The sequence below is a fragment of the Cervus canadensis genome, chromosome 20 (assembly GCF_019320065.1).
Source record: "Cervus canadensis isolate Bull #8, Minnesota chromosome 20, ASM1932006v1, whole genome shotgun sequence".
NCBI lineage: Eukaryota > Metazoa > Chordata > Mammalia > Artiodactyla > Cervidae > Cervus > Cervus canadensis.
Window position 1 is genome coordinate 57,469,382 of NC_057405.1, and position 24,624 is coordinate 57,494,005.

General features: G+C 36.1%; 1 protein-coding gene across 2 annotated transcripts in view; it reads right to left on the reverse strand.

The window, feature by feature from the left end:
- Positions 1-1,393: 1,393 nt before the first annotated feature.
- Positions 1,394-24,624, reverse strand: part of SESN1 (sestrin 1) — a 123,512-nt gene continuing 100,281 nt past the window's right edge. The window contains exons 1-10 of one of the 2 annotated variants that reach the window (XM_043439192.1): positions 22,992-23,216; positions 15,898-15,963; positions 14,899-15,099; positions 13,846-14,028; positions 11,523-11,765; positions 9,285-9,432; positions 6,833-6,945; positions 4,597-4,787; positions 3,241-3,385; positions 1,394-2,570 (exon numbers count right to left, since the gene is read on the reverse strand). In XM_043439192.1, coding sequence (XP_043295127.1) covers positions 2,484-2,570; positions 3,241-3,385; positions 4,597-4,787; positions 6,833-6,945; positions 9,285-9,432; positions 11,523-11,765; positions 13,846-14,028; positions 14,899-15,099; positions 15,898-15,963; positions 22,992-23,093 — 1,479 coding nt within the window. In that variant the 5' untranslated portion in view covers positions 23,094-23,216 and the 3' untranslated portion in view covers positions 1,394-2,483. Of the gene's footprint in view, positions 2,571-3,240; positions 3,386-4,596; positions 4,788-6,832; positions 6,946-9,284; positions 9,433-11,522; positions 11,766-13,845; positions 14,029-14,898; positions 15,100-15,897; positions 15,964-22,991; positions 23,217-24,624 lie in introns of those variants that run through there. The other variant, XM_043439191.1, reaches the window with a different exon arrangement.

Consider the following 24,624-nt stretch of genomic DNA (forward strand, 5'->3'; position numbering starts at 1 on the left):
TTTAACAAAATTTCAGAGTATCTTAATGCGTGAAAAGTGCCTGGAAAACATTCTTATCCAACAAGTTTTATTTACTTATCTATCAATGGTCTGTTATCACGATAATTTGAAATTGGTAAACTGTTAAAATTCATTTAAAAACTAAGATTTTATTCCTCTAAGTTAAAAATATCACCATTATTTATATGGAGTTATTTAACTGTGGTAAATGTGTTTAGAATTTAATCTCATTCTTAAAGAGATACTGAATTAAGTATTGCCTAATAAAAAAGTTCCCTAATTTTTACTAAAAAAGTGATCTAAAAAATTGAATCTTGGGAAAAAAAAAAAATTGAATCTTGGAAACCTCAACCAGAAATCTATTCATGGTTATTTAAGAAAAATAATTCCTCTTGTGGGGAAAAGTTTTGATAGCCCATATTCTGTTTTACTGCCTTCAATTATTTTGGAAACTATTAGTTTCAAGAAAACATTAACAGGAAACACCTGTTAAATTGGAGGTGTTGAAACATCAACTTTGTATCACAGGCATGCCTTTATTACTTTAGGTACCAGCATACTTTCTTACTCATTAAAATTTTCATTTCTTCTCATGATTTCTAAGTGGAATAAGATAATAAACTCAGTTTTTCTTGCTCATCCTACTACTGATTAGAACTTCTATTAGAAATGTTGTATTTTTAAGAGGAAGTGCCAAGAACAAAGAGCAGAAGCAGAATGAGTAAAAATTTATCCAGTGCAAACTTACTTGTTGGATTCACCTGTATTGCTATGATGAAATAACCCAGTAGCAGACAGAAAAGGGCAGAGGCATGATGCAAATTCAACAGGTAAGACCATTTGTATATTATTGTAAGCTAACTAGAAATGGGCTGATATATTTCTTTATAAAATATATTGAAGGCAGTGTTTATCTAAGGTGACAGTATTATCTTCTCACTAGGGTATGTAGCCATGAAGGTAGCTATAACATCTCCATTCAAAATTATGCCTCCTAGCTCCCATCCCACACTATAATTTTATAGGCACTATCTTGTTACTCATCAAAACATTTATTGAGCTCAGTTATCACAAAAGCTTTGATTAAATTCAGAACTAATTGTTTGACAGTGTCATTTTTTGTTCTGTAGTGACTCCCTAATTTAACCTGCTTCTAATAATTCTTAATAATTGATCTCTAAAAATCTCAGTTCAAAATGGACAAGGTATGGGACTGTATTAGTTATTTCCAAGATAAAACTTTTCCTTGTAGCTCTCAAAATGACTGCAAGAGTTTGCCATTTAAATAATAGATAATTCTGTAGTCAGTCTTAAGTGTGATAGCTAATAAAAATCAGTAGAAAGTAGGAATAGTGACTGATTTTGTTAAGTCATGATTTTTTGAGACAGCAAATAAAATTGGAGAAAAATTATTCTTTATTGAAAAATACTAATAATACTGACAGACTTCAAAAGCAATTCACGCTTCCAGAATACAAAGTACTTAATACATTTTTCAAGCCTGTTTGCATTTCAAAGTTAGCATTTTTGTAAATCAAATTTGATAACCTGACTAAAAATATTTTCCAGCTTTATTATTTAAGGAGCTGCACAATCTTTGAAGGGGGGGACCATGAGGTGGGCAGGAGCAGAGGGGCAGAATGCACCTGGGACTGAGCAGCAGCTACACAATATTTCCCATAACTTCGGTGCTGGAAACAAAAACACTGCACAAGACAGCTGCCCTCCAGTGTCATAGAACCTTGGGAAACAGCATATCAAAAGGTAGCTAGCTTTTTCTTATAATTTAAACATTTTTTCACGTAAGATTGCCTTTTGAAGAAGTCTTTAAGAATGCCACTGTAATTTAATATCATCCAATAACTGAATTTAAAAAAAAAACTATGAAAAAAATGAGCTGTTACCATCATAATGGTCTTTGATGAGCTGTGAGTAATTTTAGATGCAAAAAAATTAACATATATGTAAGTTTAATTTGAAACCACACAAATTTAATGTATGTAGGCTCAGATAGTAGCAGTGTTCACCTTATTACTGATAGCTTAACCGGAACAGCCACTCTATTCATTCCACCAGCAGGAATAGCAGCACCAATATCTAAAATTCTTTATGTATAAAAGCTTACATCATTATCAAAGTCCCATTCTTTGCATGCTCCAATTTTTGTTATTTTTTAACATAAAAGCAACAGGATTTGGAGAGATACTATTTGCTGTATTAAAACAGTTATACAGCATCTTGTACTGTCAAAAAGCAAAATACTGTGAACAGCAGCCCTTCTTCACAGCTCTAAACTTGAAGCTGCCGAGCACTCACTGCTTGTGCCAGCAGTGGCGTTTCCACAGTAAAATGGCAGAAACTAAAGGAATCATGGCACAATGGATTTTGAATTCTTTTATCTACCATTGGTCCTGGGGCTGAGTACCTTCCCCTTGTAGACTATATCTGCTGATCATTCCATCATCTTTAATGGAGGAAAGGCATCAGGTCATATAGCGGGTAATGGCTCTCAGAGCATAAAGGAGTTCTGCTTGCATCCTAGCTTCTATAAGAAGCAGATTAACATGAACCTGAATATAAAACACAACATTATTTAAGATATGGTTATAAGCATTTACAATCAGTTTCAGTGCATTTAATCAACACCAAATATAAGTAATGTTTTATGTGTACCACTGAATAGCTTAACATGAGTCTTGGGTTTGTTGAACAGAGTATCAATTTCTCAAAACAAAAGCCATCTGATCTTTCTTGGAAATATGTTTTGAGCTTATATTTGATCACATCTCTTTTTGAAGGTTTGTTAGAATAATAAACTTTCCCTGCCAAATCATCATTCAATAATTTCTGTAAAGACGGTTCAAGGATTCTCTTCTTTCTCCTAAGCCTGAACTTTGAAGACAGGCCAGAAGATCTGTTCTCCCTGTCGTTCTTCTTTTATGTTAAACCAGTGGTCTCCAACCTTTTTGGCATTGAGAACCGATTTCTGGATGATTCAAGCACATTACATTTAATCTAATGCCATGCTGATCTGGCAGCAGGTACCCCTGGCCTTCAAGTTGGGGACCTCTGCTTTAAACCATAATGAGGTTCCCTTCCAAGGCATATCTAAGACAGCTATTCCGGAATGTTCTTCTCTGGGTCAGTAGAGGTGATGGAAAGGGCTGGAGACCCATTAGATTAGGTGAAGGAGAATAAGAACCACTGCTAAGTTACAAAGTAAACACAACAGGTACATACCTTCTCAGAGTGCTTGAACTGCCTCCAGAAGCTATCATACATTCTTTTGGTAACTTTTTCAGGAGTGCAAACAACAGTTTTGATATAAACTTTAAAGCTACGATCCAATAGCTGGTTAATTTCACCATAGTCATAGTCATCGTATCTGTTATAAGACAATGTGAGAATTACTATATTTTTGATGTATAGTCTGTTTTCTTATAGAAGTACAGACATCAATAGTAAATGTTATATATTCTTTTCTTCTCTTTATATAGGCAGCTGTCCCCTAAAATAAGAGCTTTACAATGTTTAATTGGGGGTGGATGAATGAGTATAAAGGAGTAAGAAATAGAGAAGTCAGGGAGATGAACAAAAAATTTGCTAGTGCCGAAGTAACAGTATATACTTACAATCGTGAATAAGCAACCACACTGAGGAACAAATTTTGGAAACAGTTTGAGTACTGATATTAAGAAATTAACAAATTAGACAATAATATTGATATATCCCATGATATATAAATTATAATCTACTTGTATAAATAAATATTTTCTCATGTTTGCAGGGGTTCTAGGGTCAGATGAGAAAAAAAGAGTAGAAGTGTCTCAGAGGAAAGAATTGGTCTCTAAGATGGCCCCACAGTATCTACACTTAGGCCATTCTGCTTTAGGCCAGGATGGTCGTAGGCACCAGTGTCTGCTCTGTCCCACTGGAGGATACTTTCTACAACATCCAAGGATCTTCTGTCTCCTATTTGGTTTTTAGTGGAAAAGGGAGAAAACTCTTGTAAAGTTGGTTCTATATAACCATTCAGGAGTCTAAAGTCAATAGTCTGGCTACTGAAAAAATGAATAAGCAAGAGAAAAGTCTGACTTTACAGCTAAAATAATCAGGAAGGACCATAGTGTTGTGTATGTTAAAAAGGTGGTGTATAGTGTGCGTATATAAATAGCATAATACTGATAAGAATGTTTTGCATTTTATGAGGTATCATGGGAGTAGGTATTCTTTAGAAGGGCACTCTAAGAGTGCTAAGTTCCACGAAGGCAGAACTACAAGTGTGTCAAGAGATAAAAGTGATACAAACACATAAATGTTCAGAGACAAACTCTGCCTCTTCCTCCATGCTCCTGGACAACCTTGCTTGTTGTTTAACTCTTAATTCCTAACTCTCCCTCCTGCCTAGCTAGGTGAGAGGAAACACATTAAGCTGCAAAAAATCAAGTTTCTGAAGCATAAAAAGCATAAAAATAAGCTCTTAGGGAGGGGATGGTTCTGAGTATATTAACATGTATATCTGCATATGTGTTTCAAGCACTAAATGATTTCCCTAAAAGAAAATATCTCTTCATAAAAGTAAGAAAACAGACTAACCTGATTCCAAACATGCAGTGAATATAGTTCCAAATAGCCCGTCTGAGCATTGAGGTATCAACATCTTTGTGCATTGCCATTGTATTATAAGTAAGATTGTAAGCAATGTGAAATTTTTCATCAATCAACTGTCCTACATCTGGATAAAGACGATTTACCAAAGAATAACCATGGTCTTCCCAACAATAGTCCTAAATACAGAGAACAGAACAAACGTGAATAATTAAAATCTGGTCAAATATAGTTCTATGTCTATTGCTCTGTGGTGCAGTGAGACTACTGGCAGTTGAAATCTACTCTCTTTCTAGAACATCCCTAGCTTTCTGTTTCATTTGCATTCCAGTTTGATGTTTTCAATTTCTATACCACAACATGCAAAAGTTAAATTTTGCAACTCACCTAGTTTAAAAACCAGTGGAATCTCTGCCTTACATACACATCACCCGTATTCTGCTTTCTCTCACTGTTTCCCCCGTCAGCCTCCAGAGATGACTCGGAGGCCACTCTCCTTTTATATTGCTGCAGGCATTCAAATGTCTTCAAATTTTGTAAATTTTTAATTGAACACATCCATCACTCATTCTTCTTCCTCCTAACCCCTCTTCCTCTTAGTTCTGTTACGTCTTCTAATTAGTTTTCCTACATTAAATCTCCCTGTTTCCTTTTTTCTACCTCAAACAAAACTTAATAAGCCTCTACTTCTACATTACTCCCATACTTGTTTTCCTAAAACACCTCTTTGATATTATGCCATCACTGTGGTCAAAACCTACAAGTCTGATCAATTTTAAAGTAACTTCCAACTAATCAGAAAAATCCTTTGCTTGAAGCTTTCAGCAGCCCAGCCAGTTTATGATACCTCCCCTTACTCTGTCCTTCAACCTAGGCTCAATTATTGCCTACAGTCTTATCTGCTTACAATGCTCATGCTTTTCAACTATTCAAGTCTGTCAAATCCTAATCTGCCTCCAAAAAATTTTTCTAGTCCACATGATCTCTCCAATTGTAATTTATATTTCATGACACAACTTCACTACCAAGTAACATATTCTATATTTCTTCCTGTGCCTAATCTGCCTCCTTAAACAATGTTAGTTCCTTAAGCCAAGAAAAAAAAAATCTCATAGTTCCCAAATAATTTCATAAAGTTATTACTTAATACTAGCCCAATTACTAATTGGGCAAGTTAGAACTATCAACTCATAACAGACTGTTTAAGAAATACATTTTAAATGCACTATGTGTCTACTGATGGATTGGAAGCAGTCTTAGAAAACTACAGCATAGAATAGATGTTTCCTAATTGATGATCCTCAACTTTTATTCTGGAACTAGAAGATATAGCAATTGTTGCTCCTGCAATATATTTGCAAAGCACTTAGCTTCCTGCCAAAGCAAAAAGAGAGGAGGAGCCTGGTATCCTGGAGGATGACAAGGTCCCTAAGTTTCCATGGACTCAATATACACAGAATTGTACTGGGAATTTTTAGTGTGTATTTCAAAGTTAATGATTATGAAGCTAAACAAACTGGGTCTACCAACAATAATTTGACTCCCTACCTCACTAAAACTTTATTCTAAGAGATGGGCATTGTTTAATTTTGGAATAAGATACATTTGTATAAAAATCCTCTTCAAGATTTAAATTTGAAACTCTCAAAAATTTTCATTGCTTCAAATGACATTCAGTTCATATTTTACCAGGGAATTAGGTTATTGTAATCACCATGACTTATTTTATATGATATTTATAAGAACTCACCCAAATTAAAAGAAAACAAATTTGCTGTCCCTAAAAGTTCTAATTTAAGCATGTTTCACTCTGATTTTCTCATCCTCTTTCCTTCTACCCACACACACACAATGCCTGAAATGTGAGGACATTTCTCTTGTCACAGAAATGGCTTCACTTTGACACTAATGCTCTGTAAAACAATGCTATAAATGCGAGCTAGGTTCCAACACAACTATTTACTGTTTAGTTATATTATGAACTTTGAGTTTTAGTATACCACCTGGGAACCTAGCCACTATTGTAATTTTGTTTTATGGGTGAGTGTTTTGAATTCTGAGCAACTGATTTATGAACTTTAACAACATAATAAATATACCTAAGGAACTGCATGTACATAGAAAAGTTATTTCTTTCTGTTCTCAAATCCAGATGGTTCTTTCTAATTTTAAGTCAGATTGAGAGATTTCTAACCAGTCATGTACATACAAGTTGTGATTTTACCTGGACTCGAAATGTTGGGACGTGCATTCCATGTCTAGAGAAATCCTTATAGCCATAACTAGTATCCTCAAAGTGACGTGATACATCTCTTGCTGGTGTAACTTCATCATCATCTGAAATAATTTTTTAAAAAAGCTACTGAAAGCTTTTCAAAAACAGGATACTAGTTAAAATTCATTTTACCTATAACAAGTAAAAATAGGATAACCCTTTTTCTGATACTTAGTAACCAATATCAACTAAAATAAAGTCTTAAAACTATAAAGAAGTTGCTTAATAGTAAATGGAATATAAAGGTTAAAAAATATACTCATGGTTGCATTTACTGTGCTTTTCATTCCTCTCTTTCACAGATCCTCTCTTCCTCTGTATCCCCTCTCTATAGATGTTAGGCTCTATTTAAAAGTATGTACTCCAAGTAAGAATACCCTTTTGAAATTATCTTTATGGTATTAACAAATCATCTGTGTTCTAAACTTTAGCACTTAGACTAGTTTTAGTTGAATATTAATGTCATACAATATGTAAAATGATCTCTCTAACAGCTTCCCTGATGCCTGAGATGGTAAAGAATCTGCCTGCAACACAGGAGACATGAGTTCGATCCCTGGGTCAGGAAGATCACTTGGAGAAGGGAATGGCTACCCATTCCAGTATTCTTGCCTCAGAAATTCCATGAACAGAGGAGCCTGGTGGGCTATAGTCTGTGGGGTCTCAAAGAGTCAGACACAAATGAGCAACTAACACTAACAGAAACACTTCTGAAATGAATACAGGAAAGAGGCTCAACACTCTAAGCCTTTTTAGATTATTTTCATGTTTAGGAGTTGATGAGATTATAGTTTCAAGTAAACAGAATCAAAGACTTCTCAGGTTAACATCAAACCTCCATTTATACAAATTTGATTTTTTCTTTGCTATTAAACTTGGTTTTAATATGTACTCTTTGTCCCACTGTATTATTGTCAAAATATACTGACACTATAACTTCTTTCCTTCAAATTACCTAGTTTACGTATTAAATCCTATAGGTTACATGTGATAAAGGCTTAACAAAGGGTTTAAGCTGTTAGTTATCTAATAAGTAGCTCCTTTTCACAAATTATAGAATTTTAAAGCTGGAAGTAACTATTAGGCCTTTATGGATGCAACTTCCTCATTTTAAAGAAAAAAAAAAAAAAGGAATGCTAAATGACTTAACATTCACAAAGTTTATTAGCAGTGATTTTAGAATCTAATCAAATATCCTTGCTCTTAGTCTATTTTTACTTTAACTCCCTTTTCTGGAAGTAGGACTACCTATGCAATAGCCTTTCTAAAAGGAAAGACATATTCGAATTCAACTTAGAAGTTTTGCACAGCAAAGGAAATCATAAACTAAACAAAAAGACAGCCTACAGAATGAGAGAAAATATTTGCAAACAAAGCAACTGACAAGGGATTAATCTCCAAACATACAGCTTATGCAGCTCAATATTGACAAACCAAACAACCCAATCAAAAAAAGTGGGCAGAAGCGCTAAACAGATATTTCTCCCAAGAAGACATATAGATGGCCAATAGGCACATGAAAAGATATTTATTATCACTAATTATTAGAGAAATGCAAATCAAAACAACGGTGAGGTTATCACCTCACATCAGTTAGAATGGCCATCTTCAAAAAATCTACAAACAATAAATGCTATAAAACTGTTGTTGGGAATGTAAATTCATGCAGTCGCTATAGATAACAGTAGGGAAGTTCCTTAAAAAACTAAAAATAGAGCTACCATCTGATCCAGCAATCCCACTCCTAGGTATGCATCCAGAGAAAACCATAATTCAAAAAGACACTGCACCCCTGTGTTTACAGCAGCACTACTTATAATAGCTGAGACACGGAAGCAGACTGAATGCCCACTGATGGCAGTAGATCGCGAGGCGGTACATATATCAATGGACTATTATTCAGCCATAAAAGAGAATGAAATAATGCCATTCGCCACAACATGAATGGACCTGGAGATTACCCTATTATGTGAAGTTAGAAAGAAAAAGACAAACATCATACAATACAGCTTGTATGTGGAGTTGTAGAAAACCTGTGGTGACCAAGGGTTTGGGATGCAGCTGGGGTGTGTGGGGGGGTGGGGGTATGGGGAGGGGGAGGGATAAATTGGGAGTTTGGGATTGACATATACACACTACTATATATAAAACAGATAACTAATATAATAAGGACCTACTGTATAGCACAGGGAATTCTACTCAAAACTCTGTACTGACCTGTATGGAAAAGGAATCTAAAAGTGGATATATGTGTAACAGATTCATTTTGCTGTACACTTGAAACTAACACAACATTGTAAATCAACTGTATTCCACCAAGAAAAAGTTATTTAAATTGTCTTTAAAAATTGGACTCTTTTTTGGAAATAATAGACATTGACTATGTAATGGTTGCTTTTACCTGAAGAGAAGACAAACATGCTCTCTCTTTTTTCTATTTCAAAACGTGAAGCCATCTCTTCCTGACTTGCCTCCTCTTCTTCTCGACATTCCTGTAACTGCTTCATCTTTTCCATGAGGGCTTCAACCTCAAAGAAGGAATCACTTACCTTAAACAAAAGTGCAGTTAAGGTTGTTACATATGTCAAACATGGAATGAATTTTATTAAGTCTATCTCATAAGAATTTGCATCTTAATACAATATAAGAAAAATATAAGATGCAATATAAGAAAATTCATGGAATGAATTTTATTAAGTCTATCTCATAAGAATTTGCATCTTAATACAATATAAGAAAAATAGATCTTATAACTTTAATGCACATGAATGAATCAAAAACAATTATTTTGGCCTATCATATATACAGATACATAAATGTTAAAATTTAAAACAATAGAAAAATTTTAAGAACACATTCTAATGTTTAAATTTTTATTTCAAAAGTTAGTAATATTACTGTCATTAAGTTTTAAAAATTAAAATTTAACACTACCTGTCAGTTTAAAACAGAACTGAGTTACACTTTTACTTGCTCAGTAAAACAAATAAGGTATACAAAATATAAAGTGGTTTTACATCAACTTTGTACACTGGGCATATTGTCAATAGACAGGCATATCTCAGCTATATTGTGGGTTCAGTTCCAAACCATTAGAATAAAGCGAGTATCACAACAAAGCAAGTCAAGAATTTTTTTGGTTTTCCAAGGCATATAAAAAGTTATATTTATACTATACAGTAGTCTTTAATGTGTGCAATAGTATTATGTCTAAAAAACAATGTACATACCTTAAAAAAATCATTACTAAAAATACGTAACACCTGAGAATAGGGAGCTTATCTACTAGAGAAGTTTTTTAAAAAATTATATTATTTCACTCTTATTTCATTTAATTGAGGGATAACTAGGAACAGTACTTCTTTAGCCTCGTACTAAATCAAAGGTGGGGAAAGAATCCAATTCTTAGCATCCTAGCAACGGATGTACTCACCCTTAGTCCATCTTATAACCTTTAAACTTTGATAAATAATCAGTGGCCACATGTGGACCTCTCACATGAATCCAGATAGCTCAAAAGAGGGTGAAACTGATGGTCTTGGGCCTTATCAGCACAGCACAGCACAGCAACCAACCTTGGGAAAATGATTTTCCTTCCTGTGCCAATCTCACCGTATGTAAATGCTACCTCTTATTTAGTACCTGACAAATCCTAAGCACTGTACTAGGCCTTTTACCTCTCTAGAGACATTTCACTTAAACTTTGCAATAACCTTGTGTTTGACCTTTATTTATAAATGAAAGAATGGGGGGTCAGGGAGGGTAGATAACTTGCCAACAGTCAAATAATATGTTAACAGTCAAGTAGTTGTTAAAGTCAAACATAAATTCAACCTGTCCAAATCTGTCTTCAAGGAATAATAAAACTGAGAAAATCTGTGCGAAGCATTAAGAAGGCTGTAGCGTTGTTTCTGCTTGGAAATATACACCCTTGCTCTTTCACTACAGCTAAAGAATGCAGAGGGGATTTTGACACATCATATATAGGAGTTAAAACTTGCTTACAGAAAATTCAACTCATTGTGATCTGTTTCCAAGGAATAACAAAGCTGAGAAAAAATAAATGCCAGAGAAGAGAAGGAATAGAGGTAAAAGCATTTTAATAAATTTACATTCAGTTCTATATATATTTGTGAGAAGTTAAAACGTGAAGAAGTATTTTAAAAGGAGAAATTCCAGATCAAAGCTGATTAACTCTTCTAAAAGATAAACAATTGAGATGACAGCCTGTTTCTTTTGTGAAAAAGGGAAGAATGGGATGTGATCAGCAGCAGGCAGTTTGTATCATCAAGTTCCCCTCTCTTCAGTCTTCCCTCATCTCACATTCAGTAGCCATTCAACACTAGCTGGCCCTGGCACATCCTGGTGGCTTCCAGTCCTGAAGTTATTCAAATGTAGTCTCCTGGAGGGTCTTATAATTATGTATAAGTCATATAATTTTGTATATGTCCCTTAGCATAAGACACTATATATAGTGCTTAGCATTTGGAGGCAGTCAAATACTTGCTGAATGAATAGATCAGGGGGCCTAATACCTTTTTGGACTTAACAGGGTAAATTTTCCTAAAAGCCAAAAAATAATACAACAGCAATTACTGTGATTAGTTTTACAACAACCCTGTAACAAATAGATACTTACCGAAACATTTCCTGCTGAGTTGACCTGCATCTCATCCACGCTGTGATTGCCGTTTGTAATGTCACAGATGCAGTAGTTACTAACAGAAGGAGGTCTGAATGTGTGGCCACCATCACAATGAATTTCTGGACTGATTCCACAGCCAAATGTGAACGAGGCAAGAGAATGATAGTGTGTGAGTAGAACTACTGCATGTACCAGTTCTGCAAGGGACCAGCTATGCTCTTCAGCTTTTAAAAGTCCCTTGGGGAAAAAAATGAGAATATATTTTTATACTGGGGTATGGTGTTGGTGAAAGAATATAGTTCATCTTGGTATTTAACCTACTGAAAACAGGATTAGTTACTGTATAAAACTTAGGATAAAATGACAATTTGAGGCATGTAGAACTCAGAATTTGCTAATTTTTATGAATATATTTTAAAAAATTGAGCTTAACATAATCTGATAATGACTAATTCATTATTATTTTATCTGAAATCTTGATTTAAAAATGCAGTAGAATACATTTTGTTTAAGGCAGTTGCTGTGTTTCAGACAGTGGATTATGAATGCATTAACTATGTTGTTAGTGTGAAGTTTCAAACCAAATGTAATAAATTTGAGTTTAAAGTAGAAGCTACTGTGGAAAATATGCCTGTTTTTCTTTAATATCAGGCTTCCTCAAGGAATTTTTAAGATAGTGGTTTGAACAACTTGACTCTGAATATGTCTAAATTGTCAAATTATATTTATTTTAAAAATTATGCTCGAGGTAAAGTATACAATTCTTGAAAGTCTTACAAATCTGTTTCCATTCTGCTTCATTATCTATTTTATAGTATTGTATAATTTTATATTACTAGACAATATAACAGACATTGCATTAATCATATTCAAATCTTATATCTCCTTGAAAATAAGATGCTTCAATTATATAAAAGTATCTAAAATACTCTAGGGAATTCCCTGGCACTTCAGTGGTTAGGACTCTGCACTTCCACTGCAGGGGGCACAGGTCTGATCCTTGGTTGGGGAAGTAGGATCCCATAAGCCTCATGGCATGGCCAATAAATTATTAAAAAAAAAGAAATTTTTAAAAATTTCTACTGCATGGCAGATTCTTTTAGAGAAAATCAATCTACTTTTATTCTATTATCTTTATTATCAGACAGTAAAGAATCTGCCTGGAATAGAGGAGACCTGGGTTCGATCCCTGAGTCGGGAAGATCCCTGGGAGAAGGGAATGGCTACCCACTCTATAGTTTTCTTGCCTGGAGAATTTCATGGACAAAGGACCTGGCAGGCTCTAGTCCATGGGGGTCACAAAGAGTCGGACATGAATGAGCGTTTAACACTTTCTTTTTTTTTTTTTTTGAGTGTTTAACACTTTCAATAGAACCGGAAGAAACTAGTTTAAGATGGTATTTTGCAAAGATATACAAGATGCCACTTTACATCTATCAGAATGGCTAAAATCCGAACACTGACAACAGCAAATGCTGACAAGTATGTGAAGCAACAGCAATGTTCATCCATTGCTGGTGGGAACACAAACTGGTACAGCCACCTCAGAAGACAGTTTCACAGTTTCTTACAAAACTAAACACAAGCTTACCATACAATCCAGCAATCCCAGTTATTTACCCAACTGAGTTGAAAACTAATGTCCATCAAAAAACCTGCATGTGAATGTTTACAGAAGTTTTATTCATAATTGCCAAAAACTGGGAGTAACCAAGATGTCCTTCAATAGGTGAATGGGCAAACTGTAGTACATCCACACATTGGGGTATTTTTCAGCAATAAAAAGAAATGAGCCATCAAGTCATGGAGGAACCTTAAATGCATACTGACAAATAAAAGAAGCTAGTGTGTAAAGGTTATATACTGTATGACTCCAACTATATGACATTCTGGAAAAGGCAAAACTATAAAGACAATAAAAGGAGTAGTAGTTTCAGGAGGAAGGGAGAGAGATGAATAGGGGGAGCATAGGAGATTTTTAGGGAAGTGAAACTATTCTGTATGACACCATAATGATGGATAACATGACATTATACATTTGTCAAAACCCATAGAACTGTACAACACAGTGAACCCCAAAATAAATTACAGACATTATTAATTCATCAATTGAAGCAAGTGTACTATGCTAATACTAGAAGTTAGTAATAAAGAAAACAATGTGTGTGTCGGTGGGGGGGGCGGGGGTGGGGTGGAGGGTTGAAGTGGGTAGAATATGGGAACTCCCTGGGCCATTTTTCTGTAAACCTAAAACTGCTTTAAAAAATAGTCTATTAATTAAAATAAAAAAGACACCCTAAATATATTCTCTGCTTACCTCAATATGTTCTTTGGTAATAAGCCAAGGTCTATGGGCTAACACTTTGTTAAGTTCTCCTAAATTCTGTAGTTTTTGAGGAGCATTCTCTAAACCATTAAGCCACTTAGGGTCTCCACCAACATGAAGAAAATCATTCACATGGAGATTCACTAAGTAGGAGCACTGATGTCTTGCTGCAGCCTTAAGAGAAAACAAAAGATGATTCTAACTATACATATTAAAATCTTGAACAACTACAAGTCTTTTTTTCTTTACAATGTGCAGAACAGTTATTTTTTTGATTAGTATGTTCTCAAATTTTCCATACACTACAGAAATGAAGTTTTCATATAAACATTCAAAAATTCACATATGCTATAGAAAACACCTCAAAAATATCCCATGAACAAAAAATATCTGATAAAAGCATTTGAATTTTAGAAAAATTCTATACTTATTGTCAGAACCTGCTAAGAAGAAATTTCAACTAAGATGCCAACCATAAAACAATGGAATCTTATTTATAAATTGAACATGAGTAAAAACCACTTACGTTAACCTGAACTATTTATATAGCAGTGAAATAATCTTGTTTTTACTTTATTTTCTTATTTAGTAGGAAATGGTTCTCAATAAGGGCTTCCCTGGTAGCTCAGCTGGTAAAGAATCTGCCTGCAAATGCAGGAGACCCCAGTTTGATTCCTGGGTTGGGAAGATCTGATGAAGAAGGAAAAGGCTACCTACTCCAGTATTCTTAGGTTTTCCTGGTGGCTCAGCTGGTAAAGAATCCGCCCACGATGGGGGAGACCTGGGTTCAATCCCTGGGTTGGGAAGATCCCCTGGAGAAGGGAAAGGCTACTCGCGCCAGTATTCTGGCCTGGAGAATTCCATGGACTCAACAAAGTGTAAATACATATTAGTTTTCCTATTATTTAGAAAGAGGAAAAACAGATACTACTTAACAGGAATCCAGTTAGAAGCTGGAATATAAGTATTTATTCCTGTGTTTGAAGCATTAACCATATCTTAAAAATATTAATAAAGCAGGGAGAAAGGAGATTATTTACAAACCATTATTCCAATGTAGTGCCGATAATGTAGGGGTAATGGCCCATCCATTTGCAGTAGATAGTGTTGAGTTTTTAAGAAACTTTCTAAATACTGTGGGTGAAAAACCATCACTAAGGTAATATTATCCAAACGACCCAAAGCAGCAAAAGAATCTGCAAATAAAGTATGCATCTGTGCGTCTTCACTCCCCACTTGGAGAATCTGTATGAAAGAGAGGAAAACCATGGTTACAGAAATTGTAAATCGGTGTTAAAGAAAACATGGAAGGGGGAGAAATAAAGCATGCATGCACACTGCATTGTGTGTGTCATTTAGAAGCCAATTAAATTTGGCTTAAGAAAAGGATGTTATAATTCTACAAATTTAACTCAACTGGTTGCAAGATAGGAGAATAAACAGTCATATATCATGTAGCAGGGGAGAAACAACAATGGTCATCTAGATAGGCTGCTTGTAGGCTTGGCCAGAATCCAGATAAAGAAGCAGATTTAGATTACCAAATTTGCAGAGCTTGCAGACACTAATGCCTTTCCTTTTAACAACACCTACACTCCCACAATTTAGAGAACCAAAATTAACTAACAGTAAACAATCCTTGTGAAAACAAAGCATAGAAACATTTACACATTTTAGAATTAAAGATCTAAGCTAGCATTGATACCAGCCTGTGGAGTTGGCCAAGACCAAGTAACTCAGCGTATGGGCACACTTAAACAACATCTAAATATAAGCAGGTGGCATATCATTGGTCAAAAACAAGTCTTGCCTTTGCTTGATTAATTATGGGTGTTAGAAAAGTGTCATGAAATACTAGAAATCAAAGTGACTATAATAGCTTTCTAATCCTACAGATTCACTGCCAAAGCATGATGATTAACAATGATCAACTCTGTGTAAAGCATATTGTTGACCAACAATTGTTCAGATGCCAAGATGTGGGTCATGAAAGCTTCTCCTTAAAAGCATACAGTTCACTATGTACTTTTACAAACAACATACCTCCTTTTCTGGGATGAATCTGCTTGGTCCCTGTCCTAGTGGTCGAGGAATTCTAATTCCAAGTTCCTAGAAAAGAAAATTACACCATCTCAGGCCGCTAGCAGTAAACAACATGAACTGAGGCCACAGGAATGGGAGAAAAAAACAACCAGTTGAACAGAGCCTGGCTTGTTTTCGTGGTTTGTTTTCATGACCATATATATGGTCCTCTTTTTGCATCACATAGCTGACAACAGTTTATAATAAGAATCTAACTAAAAACAATAAAACCTGTTTCACTAAAACCAGAGTTTTGCATAAAGTACTTGGCAGAAAGTCTAGGACAGAAAGTTCAGCACATAGCAGCCAACCCTGTGGACTGTCAAGAGATACAAAATAAGACCAATGTGTTTATACAGCCAAAACCCAAGCAACCAAAATATCAATCCCTGTGCATCTTGTCAGGAAATGAAAAAGTCATAATCTCCACCTAGATAGCTTAAACTGAAAGAAGTATAATTATTATTACATCTACAATAATACTTCACAAGAACAGAAATATTATGAAAAATAAAAGTTATTTAAACCCACAAAAGAGAAAGTGCTGCAGGACATGGTTTCTCTGTGGTTGAGTAAAACAATTTTAGAAAAATTAATTTTGTGAGTTTTCCTTAAAATTTTAATTTATAGGATCTCATTGACTTCACTTATATTTTTGAGCTCAACTAATTAAGAAACGGTTTTCTACCCTTTGACATAGGGAACCTAGAATTCTGTATTTTGTGTGACAATGTACTATGGTTAACAAAAACTGACTATTACCATACCAGCTTTTCCCTCAATGCAATATGCTTAGAGAAACAAAACCAAAATATAATTTGCCCCCCCCCCCACTTTTTTTTTGAGTTCATGTCCTATCTGTCTTGTCTCTAGGCAAACAAACCCACCTTCTTTAACAACTAAATATTAACCCTTGCTTATATAATTACATACAAATACTATTTCCATCCTCTCTTTACTGCTTCCAAAAGTCCTTCATGATATAAACCAGATGCTTTTCTTTTAAAGGAGAAAAAAAGGTGTGGGAGGTTGGGGGGGGAGCGGTGGGCGGCGCAGTGATGCAGACAGAGAAGAACATATGGCAGCAATTCAAGAAATTTGGTCCAAGTGAATGGAAACCTTTTGAGCAGAATTGATTTAGGCAGGCAGGAAAAAATCGAAGAGAATCTTAATCAGTAGAACTCAAGATTCAGATTTGAAGTAGGCTCTATTTGCAAACTAAATCTAAAATTTTATATAGGTTTCAAGTAATTTTGTATTAGAGGTCAGTGATTTTTTACTCTGATAATTACACACTTACTTATACTGAAGATAGTAATGTCTCTTAACCGTATCCTTCACTGAGGAGGCACTAAATTTACTGGTCCAGCTATGTATGTGTCTCAATTTAATATCCTATAATAAATGCAAGGAAACAACCCCACATTCCTTCAATACAGAAATGCAGCTATTTATATAAAATGATGACTCTGTTGGCTTTTCTAACTGCTGAATTTCTGATCTAATTACATACATTTCAAAGAAAATATTATGGGCAAGATTTCAAGGCTAAAATTAATATTTACCCTTTTTAATTTCTTTACTATCTTATTTAAACAAAATGCATTTTAGCAACACACCCCACTTTTCAGGGGTTTATTATTCATTTTATACATAAGACACTATTCCTGAAACTTTAGTATACAAAAAGATGTCATTTCAAAGAAAGAGAAATGGATTATTCAACAAATGATTTTGATACAACTGGGGACCCACTCAGAAAAAAGTGAAACTGGAGCCTTAAATCATACTTTAAGTACATATTGTGTATGTATTTTACATACACAATAAATCATATGTAAGTAAAAAAAAATTACAATATTAGAAGAAAATACTTGTGGAGTTAGATCTAAAAATGCAACAAAACCCAGAAGTCAAAAAATGTAAGACTGATAAGTTTGATGCCAAATATACTTTCATATGGGAAAAATAAACATATATAAAGTTAAACAAACAGAAAACTTGGAAATATGTTTGTAACTCACACAGACAAGGGCTTTTTAAAAAATACATAATAACAAATCACTAAGAAAACCCAAGAACCTGATAGAAAAAATGAACAAAGGACATAAACAGTTCAAAGAAAAGGATACATAAACATCTGAAAAAATGATCAATCTTCACAAAACAACTGCTGTTTAACTACATTGAGATACAATTTTTCACCTAAAAGACTGCTTAAGATCAAAAAGTTTGATGATAGACTATGTTGGAGAGGGGGTGGAGAAATAGCTATTCAATACTTATACATCTCTGATGGGAGTGTTTTAAAATGTAAGGAAAAAAGATCAAGAAATATATAAGAAGTACAAATTACTGCAACTTCCAGGAGGGCAATCTGAAATACTGATCAAAATTTAAGTTACATACCCTAATTGACAATTCCATCCTAGACATTAACCTATGCTCACATTTTTGAAATGTCATATGTAAAAGTATACTGTCACCCTGTTTACAATTGTATAAGATATAAAACCACCTAAGTGCTCATCAATAGAGGACTGTTTCAATAAAGCTTACTATGACCATAGACTAGAACAGCATGCTGCTGCTGCTGCTGCTGCTAAGTCGCTTCAGTCATGTCCAACTCTGTGCGACCCGATGGACGGCAGCCCACCAGGCTCCCCCGTCCCTGGGATTCTCCAGGCAAGAACACTGGAGTGGGTTGCCATTTCCTTCTCCAATGCATGAAAGTGAAAAGTGAAAGTGAAGTCGCTTAGTTGTGTCCAACTCTCAGCGACCCCACGGATTGCAGCCTACCAGGCTCCTCCTTCCATGGGATTCTCCAGGCGAGAGTACTGGAGTGGGTTGCCATTGCCTTCTCCAGAACAGCATGAGGTCCTTACAAAGAATGAAGCAGCTGTATACAAGTTGGCTTTAAAAGATCTCTGGGGTATATTATGTAGGGGGAAAAAAGGCAAAGTGTATATATTACTATTTGTGAGGAAAGGAAAAAAATTAGAAATTCCATTTCTAGGACTTTATCTTATACATACATTAGCAGCATGTGGATTGTGTGTATGTGTGTATTTTTTAAAATAAGACCAGATTGTTAGTACACAGGCTTTGAAACAAAGAGGTTAAGGTGTATTATTTTGGTTTTATTTCTATACCAAATAGATAGTTTATATATCAAACTATTAATATTACAACATTAGCTTTATAATTCTAAGCAAGTGCTTATCAATGTTTCAGAAATGGAATATTTTCCTATAGGTATGCCAAGTGTCTTTACCAGTAGTCCTATATAATTCTCTTTGAAAGTCTATCCCTATAGCCAAATTTAGTAGCTATACTGGTACCACTGTTTCCCCTCTTCTTTGCCTTCACAGGTCAAATCTTTCCTTCCCAGTTTCTTTAGAAAAAAATTTTTTTAAGAATGAAAAATTGTTTTAAAACAGGACGTTAAGAAAAAGTAAACATTCTTAGGAATGTATTATACACCTGGTATGCTAATAACCAGGCTTCCCTTGTGGCTCAGCTGGTAAAGCATCCACCTGCAATGCGGGAGACCCGAGTCCGATCCCTGGGTGGGGAAGATCTCCTGGAGAAGGGGAAGGCTACCCACTCTAGTATTCTGGCCTGGAGAATTCCATGGACTACAGTCCACAGGGTCACAAAGAGTAGGACATGACTGAGCTGAACTTGACTGAGCGACTTTCACTTTTCATGCTAATAACCTCTCAGTGTTAAGATCACATTCATTCTTTGATGAGGTACCAGTCTAACAGGTAAGCAGGGGACAGAAAAGAAAAACTGAACGAAAGGAATGGAAAGGAGTCTTAGATATTCAATACTCTAATTTCATTGTTTTACTTAAGGCTAGTTCTAAGTAAAACAGAATTTTATGAGCTCTGAGCTGTATCTCAATTTATCCCAATTCAGATTCTATCAGAAAGCAGATAATTGATTCCATCGAGCTTCCCGTTGCACACAAACTGTTCTCTAACCTCTGGAAAAAGTAAACAGGTGACAATTATCTTGAAAACATCCATGAAGTCTGTTTCTAGAGTTAGTGTCTTTAATTACTCTCAAGAGTTTCTTTAAGAGTTTTTGATACTTAAAGGTCCTTTTAGATACCACTGTTATTATACAATAGTATTCTCAACTTCTAAAGGGTTAAAAGTTTCAGATTTCTGGAAAACTCCCTTTTGAAACACTTCTTTTCCTAGTCACATGACAAAATAGTGCTACCCTGTTTTCTAGCAGGTGTTATTATTATTTTTTTTTAAGGCACTATGGGTCTTCAATAGTTGGCTTATGGAAAGCCAAACTAAGTGCCTTTTGTAACTTCCTAAAGGTTACTTCAATTGTGCCTTCATATGTATCTAAGACACTGAATTACAGATTTAGAACAAATTTTGGCCAATTTAGATTCAAGGAGGCCGAAGTTGCCAACAGCTAATGATCTTGTTGTGAAGCAGATGTATGTGCTAATCACAGCACAAAACCTCACTGACTCTTGGTGAAGGTGTGGCTGGGAAATCTAACATGGGAACTAACAGTCCTCTCCTCTCAACAGTCCTCCTAATCAGCGTCTTTGAAAGAGATAGCAACCGCTTCTGCCATCACAACATTTCTGCAAATCTCTGACGTGGTATCTGTTTCCTCTCCAGTGTATGATACTAACATTCTCATTTTCACAACATGAAAATTCTCGGCAAATGTTGACAGTACCAAAGAATGACTGATGTATGTGATATATTCACTGTGTAAATCTGTTTATGTACTGAATGTATTGTTCTAATCAGATTTTTCAAATTTGTCAGAGATACATTTATGAATCTATGTAAATATCTTTAAGCAAAGGAATGGACAATTTGCCAAAAACGCAAAATGAGAGCATTTATTGGCTTACACATCTATCCATTTGCAAAACTAGTTGAAAAGTAAAAACAATCAGATCTCTTGAATCATTTTATTTTTTCTCACTGCACTTGGCACATTTTAAAACTATCTAGATGTCTTAATACTGATAATAGCAACAATGATGCTAACTTTGATTTGTAAAACATTACAAAAGCAGTTCTTTCTGAAACACATTTCAACATGGCAAAAATATACTGTGTAAAAAAATAAGACTTCCCATCCCACTCTCCCTTGTTTAGGGGAATCATTGCCTATAGCTGGATGCTAGCCTTCTGACATTTGAAATTTTTAAATAGAAATGAAGAAATTCAAAAGCCTTATAAAGAAATCTCCCTATTATAACAAAATGTACTAGTGCTTCTTCTAAATTTGTCACTAACTCTTATACGGAATTTAGAAATATTTAAAGTTCAGGTATCTCTTTTTCCAGTGTCTGGTATTCTATGAACTACATCCTAGAAAAATAAAAACTCAACTGATTTCGAAGTACTGGATTTATAAGGCTGACTTAGGCTCTTATGTGTGCCCTACACTTTAGTCAGGAGTTCCATTTCTGAAAGGTGTTTTAACTTAAAGGCACTGTGGAAATTTGCTATTTGAAAGAGTTCTGTTATTAATTCTTTTGTAAAGTGAATAAGTTTTCTTATAAAGCACTACTTCCTAATTTATCTTCCCATATGTTGGATGTTTTAAAAATGAAATACAACTACACAAAACTTCCTGGTCTCCTGAACACAATCCCATAGGCTCTCTAATCAGTGTGTAAGATAAAATGTATCTCTTTATCTTCCAGTTTCATGGCTATATTTAGAGATTCTAGATCTGGGCAAGAACCAGGATTCTACACACAAATACCACTAGAAAGAACAGATTCAAGCACAATCAAGAGGCTCACTTCTCAAAATGACAAAAGATCTGTTATGGCCTGGAAACAGAAATTGTAAATGTTATTTCAATACTTTTGAACAGTTCTCTCTCTATAGTAAAGTTTCAAAGCAACAGTCATGAGACTCTTTTTACTTTGCTGTATTATCTGGAAACAAGGAGCATGCTATGTAAACATGAATGTTAAAATACAGAAGTGTTTGGTGTTCTACAACCTTCAGGAGAAAGTGTCTTCATTTAAGTTTATATGAATATATGTGGTATACTCATAGTGTAGACTCCATTTACAAAAAACATATAAATACTAACAGTCATTTTAGTGGGGAATAGTGCAGAGAAATTACCTCGTATTTACATTTCTTGAACTAAGTCAATACTTAAAACATTCTGATTTCAATTCAATTTTAATTACTATTTCTCTTTCACCCTGGCTACCATTTGAATCAAAGGCTAAAATTTGAGTTAAAGTTGTACTAGTAACTTTCAATTGGTGCCCTGTGGGACTTCCCTGGTGGTCCAGTGGCTAAGGCTCCCATCTCTCAATGCAGGGGCCCTAGGTTCAATCCCTGATCAGGGAACTAGATCCTGCATGTCGCAGGATATTCAATTGGTGCCCTATTTGTAACCACTTAGGAAAAATACAAAATGTCACAATTAAATAGCTCTTTCCGAAGGCCAATGCAGACACAAAAGAAACGTTAATAAACAAAAGTAAGCGCTGTGCATAACGTCATAGAGCTGGCAGAACATAGTTATTCTAGACAAAACTGACCAAGATGCACTTTTTTTTCTTCTTTTTTAAAGTAAAAGGCAAAGAGTGAGGGTCACCAAATAATCTGTTTTGACAAGACGTCGAGGGGGGAAAAATCCACAGGCTGTTCGACCTCGGGACTAGAATTTGTTCAGTTTCTGACTTGTGGAGACTTGTACAGAAGACAACGTTATTTACGTTTTGGAGACTTCCATTTAAATGATTCAGACAGCTTTCTCGTCCAGCCGTGGCACTTTCTGCCCGGGGACGACTCACAGTGGCAAACGTCCCCCCAACCCACCACTGGCCGCCCCTTCACCTGAGGAGCGCGGGCCAGCCCGCCACGCCCCGCCGGGCAGGGCGCCGGCCAGGCGGTTGCTCCAGAGGCGCCCTCCCTGGGGAGCGTTCTCCGAAGCTGTTAGGGTGCGAGGGCAGAGAAGCGACGCGACTCCGTGCAGCCCAGACAGTCGGCTGGGTACCCGCCCTCTCGCCCGGTCCCTCGCCCGGGTACCTCGTCCTGGCCGTGGCTCCCACCACACTGCTTGCAGCCCAGCAGCTCCGAAACGGCCAGAGACGCCGTATACGCCTCGTTCGCGGCTGTAGCCAGGCGCATGTCGGCGCGGGGACAGTGGCGGACGCGCAGAGGAACCGCAACAGCACAGAGGAGAGCGCTGGGCTGGCGGCCAGCCTAGATCGGAGCTGCAGCCTCAGTCAGCGCTGACGGCCGAGGCGGCGCGGGGCGGGACGGGGCGGCGCAAACAAACAAGCCACGCGGCCCCGCCCTCGCCGTCACTCAGCTGAGTCGGCGGCCGCGACCGCCAATGGGGCCCTCAGCGCCGCGGCGCCCCGCCTCCTCGGCGTGGAGGGGCGGACGCTGGCGGGGCAGTCAATGCCGCCGGGCGAAAAACAACCTCTAGGGACCAACTGTACTTCCCCCAAGGAGCTCAGTCCTCTGGTCCCTAGTGGGCTTGGTCTGCCGGGATGTGGCTGGAAGGTGCAGCCTGAACCGTCGGGCTTCAGTGAAAGGCAAATGTGTACCCCTGACCCAGCATCAGCAGTCGAGAGCCTGCCCTCCATCCACCCGTTCAGGTCCAATTACCTGCCAAAGGGCAACCAACCTCTAGGCTGACTCCGACACCTCTAGGAGGAAATCAAATTTACTTCACATTTTATGAAGTCTTGAAATTTCCCTTCTTTCTTTCCAAAAATGCCCAAACAAAGCTGATTGGGCCATAAAATGCAGAAACAAGCAGGAGACCATGACCTACATTCAGTTAAAAATTATTTTTGGTAAACTATGTAGAAACTTTAAGTATCAACTCTCCTACCCAGATAATAAGCCTTGGTAGCAGATCTTTAAATTTTCTTCTTCCCAAGTATATTCGAAAGCATTAAAATATCCAATGTTTCCTCATAAGTGCCCTGGGTCTAAAGAAAGAATCTCTCTCTCTGAAACCCGATGAGGAACTTGAAAAAACAGATCATAAAGGCATACAACTGACATTGTTGGATCTGGAACACAAATCTCTCAAGTCTTCTGTCAAAACTAGTTGCTTACAGGGCTCCATTAACTTCTTTTAAAAAATATATCAACTCCTAAATTAGATCTCTTTTTCCATGTTTGCCCTGTATTTTCAACCTTACATGCTCAGGTTAAAAAAAAAAAAAAGTTGGAACATTCTATCAGAAACAAGTGGAGTTTAAGTCAATGAATACTGACAGACACAGAACTAGGGCTCATAGATGAGTATAAGTTTCAGTCTTAGAGGAGAGGTTACAATGTCTCAGAGAAGACTGAGTTACTTTTTAAGCTCTTAAACTGTCACATTTTAAAAGCAGAAGGTTAAAATGGTTACTTTTTATTTATCTTCTCCAGATAAATAAGATTATATGTTCTCATATACTTTTTATAAATTGCTGAAGCACCCAAATACCTGGTCAAGAAAAGCAATTGGAGGTTAGTATTAACATAGAATAAAAGGCTACAGAGGCTTCCAAGTGCTCTTTCTCTGAGCAGAGCCACAAAACAGTATAATCTAAAGCCCACTCAGCCACAAACAGGCAAAAATAAACACAGAAAATCATCCAATTTGCAGCAATATGACATACCCTCCAAGATAAACTGATTATACATGAGTAACTTG